Here is a 7,191-nt window from a genome sequence, read left to right on the forward strand (position 1 = left end):
CATTTGTAACATTAAATATTTTGAAAACAAAGAATATTGAACCCCTGTATTTAGGACAAAACTACGTTACAGGATCTGTAAGGTACAGACTGCAGCATCAGCCGTTGGATGTGGTTGGATGTGGAGTGAGAAACTAAACAAAAGAAAATCGGATGGTGGGATGACGGGAGATGTTTGTTACAGAATCTGTAACATAGACAGGTCCCTGTATTTAAAGAAATTAATACTTCGACACCCAACTTTTTAAACATACCCAACCACACCCCGTACATGTTAGTAATCTAATCTCTCTGAGCGCGTGAGAGACATTGAATATTCCCGCATCCATATTTTATTAACTTTATTACAATCATGATCAGCAAACTCTGATCAATAGAGTTTGAATATTTATACAAGTCAAATTAACTTTCAGATGCTTGATTAAAAAGTGACTTATAAAATTAATATAAATTAAAAAATTTAGAATCTAACAAGTTAAAATTACTTCTAAATATTTAGAAGAAAATCAACTTCTACAATATATACGAGAGAATTCTAGCTCTCAACTTAAAGTATGATACGAGGAGATAAAACTCAATCAATAAGCAGTTTGTATAACAAATCTTGTTATAACGTGAATATAAAGTTCAATAGTTTCAACTTTCATCGACACACCAACTAACAAGCTAAGAAAATCCATTGTTGTCTAGTTGGATATGTTCAAAAAATTAGAGTCTAATGGATAGGGGTGGGCACGGTTCGGTTCGAAATTAAGTAGAACCGATTTAAATCGGTTATTTTATAAAAAGAACCGAATAAGAACCGAATTCAATAAGAACCGAACTCAAACGATTCTTTTCGGATCGGTTCGGTTTTTTCGGTTCTGGGCCTATTTTTAATTTTTAATTTTTTAGCCCATTGGGCCTCATGAATGTACTAATTTTTTTCAACAATTAATTTGTCCTAATTTTATTACAAATATTAACAATAAATACAAAGTATTCAAAACACATTTTATCACTAATATCTTACTAACTATTAATAAGATACTCCCAAAATATGAAATATTAAAATTTCAAAATACATAACCAAACTCCAATACTCCATCTATATAAACATAATCATAATGTTATAAAGAGAAATAACACATGTTTTATTTGAATAAAATCATGTTTGATTTGAATAAAATTATTAACATATGTTTGATTTGAATAAAATCAAAAAATAATTCGGTTTTTCGGTTCGGTTTTTCGGTTCAGCTAAGTGAACCGAATACCGAACCGACATTTCGGTTTTTTTTACAAACGGTATATTCCGTTTTTTTAAAAAATAAAAACCGAACCGAATTAGAAAAAACCGTCGGTTCGGTTCGGTTTTTTTAACACTACGGTCTTTTTGCCCACCCCTACTAATGGAGTTTAAGTTATCAATTTTCTTACACTAAGGGGTGGTCAGTGAAATTTAAAGTAAAAAAAGAAAAAATAAATTATAGTAATTAAAAAGTAAAATAATTAATAAACATGAATTAGAAGGATCATTCTATGATGTTATCATTTTTTTACCAAATTAATAATGTAAGAAATATATAGCAATAAGTCTAATCAAAGGTACACATTATTTTTATTAATAACAATTTTAAATTATTTAAAAATATTATAACTAGTTAACAAACCGCTAGATAAATTGATGATTAAGAATGAGAAAGGTAATGCATCAATGTTAGGGCGTCAAATTACTTTATCATTTAGTTTTTTTTCTTTAATGCACATTCTTAATAATTTTAATACCGCTAGACAAAATTGATAATTATCCGGTACTTTTTAATTAATTATTTATTTATTTATTATATTGAATGAAAGAGATTAAAACACTTAAATTTTGAAAAGATACTACACGACAAGTAGAAACACACAGAGAGCGTAATAGAGAAATCGTAATTAAAATTAAAAATAAATAAATCAATTAGAAACAAAGAATTACAACAGAAGAAGAAACCATGAAGCCGTAGATGAAGATCAAGAACCCAAAATGCAAGGCCCAGTTCCTCTTAAACTTGCCGAAATAACTCTCCGGCGGCTCCTGATAATGAATCTCAAACTCCCCGCAGCCGGCACCGCCGTCTTCGGCGAACCCATCACCGAACTCCCCGTTGCTCAACCTGATCTTCATCTCCCGGAGCTTCTCGGTGGCGAGGCCTAGGGTGAGCTTGTGGCAGCGGCGCTGGTACTTGAAGCCGTTGATGCAGCGAAGGGTCTGGGCGACGGAGACGTAGAAGAAGAGGTGGGCGAGGGAGAGGAGGGTGATGGGGATCCAGCAGTGGCGGCATTGGAGGCGCGTGGACTGGGACAGGCTCTGCGCGTTGAAGGTGAGGCCGAGGAAGATGAAGAAGAGGAGGAAGTGCTTGTGGAGCTTCTTCTTTTGGAGGTCTATGGCTCGTTTTTTCTCTAGGGTTTTCTCGAAGTGGAGCTGGATGATTGTGTTTATGGCTTGTAAGGCTGTCTCTTTCGGGATTAGGGTTTGGTGGTGGGAATGGTGGTGGTGGGGTTCGTAATCCGCCATTGATGAGCTCTTGAGTTTGAGCTTCAGCTTCAGTTTGTGTGTTGAGTCCTGTGAGGATTAAGTGAGTTTGTTAAGTGAGTTGGAATCTCGAGGATTTAAAAATGGCATCCAACGGTTGCATCAATATTTACAAGAAGCCAGAAAGGAAAAAATAAATAAATAACTTGAATTGTTGTGACTGGCGAGTTGTTGGGGTTGAATTGAACGAGTTGTTGTAGTTCTTGTTTTTGTTGGGTAGAGTGTGTACATTGTGTCCTAAGGCCCAGCTATGCTTGGCCCATTCGGCCCAATGGATTGAAGAATGTTAGGAATAGGGATGACTGAAATTCTTTGAATCGCAGTTGGGAACTTGGGATCTCATTCCAAATAGAATAATATTCGGTCCATATTTTTTAAGGATCGATTGTAAATTAGTATACCGATTGATAATTTAAAATGGAGTTAAAATTTCAAAATGGTGATTAATATCTCATTTTAAATTAATTTTTTTAATTTTAATTTTATGCTATTCTTTTATACAGCGACTAAAAAAATGTATATTTTTAATTTTGTTCATTTTATTGCCAAAATCTTTGGAAATATGTTCATAAAATATTAATTTACATTTTAATTAATTTTTAAGTAATTTTATTCGATTAACCAAAAAAGTTGAAATTTTAGAAAAGGTGAGAAGTAGAGTAACAGGTTTATTATCATCATAACTCAAAGTGGGATTGCGCGAATTGAACCCTATCATCAATTGCTACATAAATAGTCTACCTATTTTACAGTTAAAGACACCAGCTTACATTTGTTAAAATTTGTAACTTAAGAATATTTGATTTCTTTTTAATCCTTTACCGCGCTAAAGTGCCAATCCCAGAGACCCGGACCTGCAATAAATTTGTACAAAGTTCCAAAATGCAAATTCCTTAAATATCCCTCATTTTCTTGTATTTTTCTGAAATTTTTTGCCACTGGCTTGCCTACCAAAGATCAAAATGATCAATGATCTTGCAACTTGAAAAAGAAAATCCAAAAGAGCAGGGCCACCTGCTACTTACTGCCACCAAGAAGATAAGATCTGGCTTCTTGAGTTACAGATGTTTTTGTCTTCACTGTTTCCGCATTTCATTTTCATATTTGGGCTAGTTCGCACCTCTCAATCTTCTGGGTTTTTTTTAAAAGAGAATTATTGCTCATAATATTTATAATCATATAAATTATTGAGACTAATTTATATCAATTTTAATATAACACCGCTTAAATTTTTTAATTCTCTCAAATATTCGAGAAACGACAACCCCCTCTTAAGAGAAAGACCGTCTTCACTCAAGTTCTACGACTTCAAGAAAAAAAATTTAAATTAAACTCCTACAATGCGTCTACTAGGGCTTAGGCTCGGGCTAAGCCCAAGTGGTTTCAATCTTCTGGGTCTTATTAGAACAATTTAGGCTCTTTTTTTTCAATTAACAATTAACTCAGAAACATATACAACAATAGTGACACTTAACATAGATAAATTAATAATATTAATAATTACTACAACATATTACTTTAAATTCGTTTCACCTTAGGATGAAGAGCAAGAAATCTAACAGCTAATCTGTCACAAATATAGAAAATTCAATTCAAATGTAATCAGTACACACAACATTAAGTGCAAATCAAATTAGTCACAAGAAAAAGATGTGCAAAACAGAACTAAAGTAAGATGGTAATCAAAGATGGTGACTGTCTTTGCCAATCATATCTTTATTGCCAGCACACGGGTATATATATCTAATTATCTATAATAGTTACTCCATCATAAAGTACACTCCTGATGCTAGTGTAAAATGATTGATACAACAAAATTTTCAAAAGCACAAAAAGTGTTACATCACAACGTATAGCTATATTTTACACACCAGCGGGCTAGCAGCTACCTTATTCTACACTCTACTCTTTCACATTTTTCTTCAACAAATGATGAACATATACACATATATAGCTTAAGACAACATGCCATTTCCCCATGAGTTTTCTTCATAATCTAGCAAAAATAGAGTTTTCCCCCCTTTTTTTATTAAAGGAAAAATGAAGGATTAAGTGATGCAAACCGGACCCACGACACACGACATATTAAAAGCTAAGCGAACTGACTTTTAACTTTTTGAAAAGAACTTCCACTATTTGTGTCTCATCAACCCGTGATTGCCACTGATGAAGGATTAGTGGCAACAAGTTGATAATCATCTCCCTCATTATCCTCATTATCTTCGTTATCTCCTTCTTGACTACGATTAGCATTTTCGTTTTCACCATTCTCTGTCAGTGATTCGACTTCTTGTTGCTGTCCTTGCGCGCTCATCATGTGCATTAGAAGTTCCTCAGGCTTCAACTCGTATGCTGGATTAACGGGATTATCAACCTTCTTGGCAGTCTTCTCTTTGTATAGAGCATCAAGCTGATGAAAATATGGGCATGTTTTAGCATCCTCGGGCCTCTTCTTATTGCTTTCTTTGACCTTCTTGAAGTATTTGTTCATGTTTTCCCATTTCTCTTTACACCGCTTAGCACTCCGATCATAACCAAGCTTTTTCATGGCTGCTGATATGTCCTCCCACAGCGGCCCTTTTGGCCCAGATTCATGATAATGTCCATCAAGATTAGACCTTAGCCTTATCAAGGCCTCAACTTCATCTTTAGGCCACCGAGATGAGCCTATATGATTAAAACTCTCACAGCCATTACAGTTTTCTTGCCTCTCAACAGCCTTCTCCACTGAAATTGGAGTTGCAGAAAGTTGAACCGGACAAGGTTGGTCCGAAAACTTTTGCAAAAATGCCAGCACTGCAGCATCCTTAGCTGCCGCAATGGATCTTTCTTGAACCAAAAGCTCACGCTCTCTCTTAATCCTCGCCAATTCTTGCATCTTCCAAGCTTCCTCCCTTGCGATTCTTTCTTGTTCACACTTCTCTATGGCCTCTATAAATTTCTTTTGCAAATTCTCTTGCTTCTCTATAACTTCCCTCATCAACCTCTCGAAAAATTCTGTTAATTTCCTCTTCTTCTCCGTCTGCGTCCCATCTGATTCTTTACTCGATGTAGAGGTGGTTGAAGTAGAGACATCCATAAAACTTGAAATCTGATTCTGAATATCATTTTTAATTTCACTGATCGGGTCAACATCTATCGCCATAGAAGAATTGATTCTTTCTGGTGATGAAATTGGCAGAAAAGAATGGCTATTGTCTAGAGCTTGTAATTGATCAAAAAACCGATAAGTTTTCCCAGATCGGCCTTCTCTGGTTCTTCTATGGTATTTATAGATGTTCTCAAACTTTTCTTTGCATTTCTTCGCGCTTCGGTTATATCCCAGTTGTGATAATTTCCTGGTATCACCATTCATCACTGACATTTTTCAGTTTCACTCTAATATCAACTATGCACTCACCAACAAAATATGTCCACAGCAACACATCCATAAAGAAATCAAAAGGATTAAACAAACTATTGAAGCTAAATAGCTAAAAATAACTACCGCTACAAGATTCAAATAACACTTAATGCCAAGTAACAATATAAAAAACTGAAAACCAAACATACGTAAAGCATAACAACCACTACAAACAAATAAAATAGCGCAAAACAAACTTCAAAATTCTAAAATTTTCTAGAGAAACAAACAAACAAACTTCAATCAAAATTTTCAAGTTTTTTATCATAAAATCTATAGCTTTTAAAATAAAAATGTTACCTTGATGCTTCTTCCCAAAGAGGAGCCTTAAGCCCAGAGTCTTTGAAAGCAGCATCCATTTCAGACCTTATCTTCAACAAAGCCAAAGTCTCATGTTTTGGCCACCGGTTACCGCCAAAATTCCGGTCACCCTCTTCACCTTTAACTCTTCCATCCTCCTCCCAACCTCCATTCTCTCGGTTGCCGGTGTCCTCTCCCGAATTTTCCGGCAAAGTTGAGGTTTCCATGATTTTTCCCGGAAAAAAAAAGAAATTTTTTTTACAGCTGGAAAATTTAGGTGAATTATGGGGTTTAATGAAATTTGGTAAAACTGGGGTTTAACATTTATGGCTTAAAAATAATGGGTGGGTTTCATTTCCTCAACAATTTTCTACTACCAAGTGCCAATTTTATTGGGTTAAGTAGGTAACAACGTAAGAGAAATGAGCGGTGAATTAGGGTTTCTTAAAAGAGATAAAAAGGAGTGTGAGTTGCGCTCACGTGGAGCTCTATCCAGCTAACTCTTACGACTTGTCAACTTTTTATTGGTCCAACGTTTATCTTCATTTTGACATTTTTTTTTGTTTTTGACCCTGGTTTTTTTGCTTTATGTTTTTAAGTCAAAATTTGTAACCCGAATGTCAAATTTTGGTTTCATACTTCTCGCAAATTAATTACAGGAACTGTTAATCTCTATTTATAATGTAATCATTCGGAGCTTTTAAAAATTGCGGACATCTGAATTAGATAAAGATTCGATAAACTTTTATAGACTATTGAATTTTTTTTCTCATTTTTAATATAATTTGTTAACATACATGAAAGTAAAGGGGTAAATAGGAGAACTTGAATAAAAGATGAAAGTAGAGGGTAAATAGGAGAAGTTGAAAAAAAGGGTGTAGTTGATGATTGAAGAAAATAAATTAAAGAGGTAATAACAGTTGTAAACAGGA

The 7,191-nt window shown here is 34.4% G+C and overlaps 2 protein-coding genes across 2 annotated transcripts; both read right to left on the minus strand.

Moving 5' to 3' along the window:
• Positions 1–1,898: 1,898 nt before the first annotated feature.
• Positions 1,899–2,745, minus strand: LOC18037642. The gene has a single exon (XM_006427820.2). It carries the CDS (start codon positions 2,536–2,538, stop codon positions 1,942–1,944), a length of 597 nt encoding a protein of 198 aa, XP_006427883.1. The 5' UTR covers positions 2,539–2,745; the 3' UTR covers positions 1,899–1,941.
• A 1,477-nt stretch (positions 2,746–4,222) lies between these two features.
• LOC18036313 (trihelix transcription factor GT-2) lies at positions 4,223–6,701 on the minus strand. The gene is made up of 2 exons (XM_006427821.2): positions 6,260–6,701; positions 4,223–5,894 (listed from the first exon to the last, which is right to left on the minus strand). Exons 1-2 carry the CDS (start codon positions 6,484–6,486, stop codon positions 4,703–4,705), a joined length of 1,419 nt encoding a protein of 472 aa, XP_006427884.1. The 5' UTR covers positions 6,487–6,701; the 3' UTR covers positions 4,223–4,702.
• Positions 6,702–7,191: the final 490 nt, after the last annotated feature.

This window comes from Citrus clementina, unplaced genomic scaffold (genome assembly GCF_000493195.1).
Source record: "Citrus clementina cultivar Clemenules unplaced genomic scaffold, Citrus_clementina_v1.0 scaffold_7, whole genome shotgun sequence".
Classification (NCBI taxonomy): Eukaryota; Viridiplantae; Streptophyta; class Magnoliopsida; order Sapindales; family Rutaceae; genus Citrus; species Citrus x clementina.

What these genes read in the sequence shown, in the direction of transcription:
- LOC18037642 (XM_006427820.2), bottom strand. Translation starts at nt 2,538, where the DNA reads ATGGCGGATTACGAACCCCACCACCACCATTCCCACCACCAAACCCTA.
- LOC18036313 (XM_006427821.2), bottom strand. Translation starts at nt 6,486, where the DNA reads ATGGAAACCTCAACTTTGCCGGAAAATTCGGGAGAGGACACCGGCAAC. An exon ending in CTTTGGGAAGAAGCATCAAG is followed by an intron (nt 5,895 to 6,259) that starts GTAACATTTTTA and finishes TGGTGATACCAG; the next exon opens with GAAATTATCACAACTGGGAT.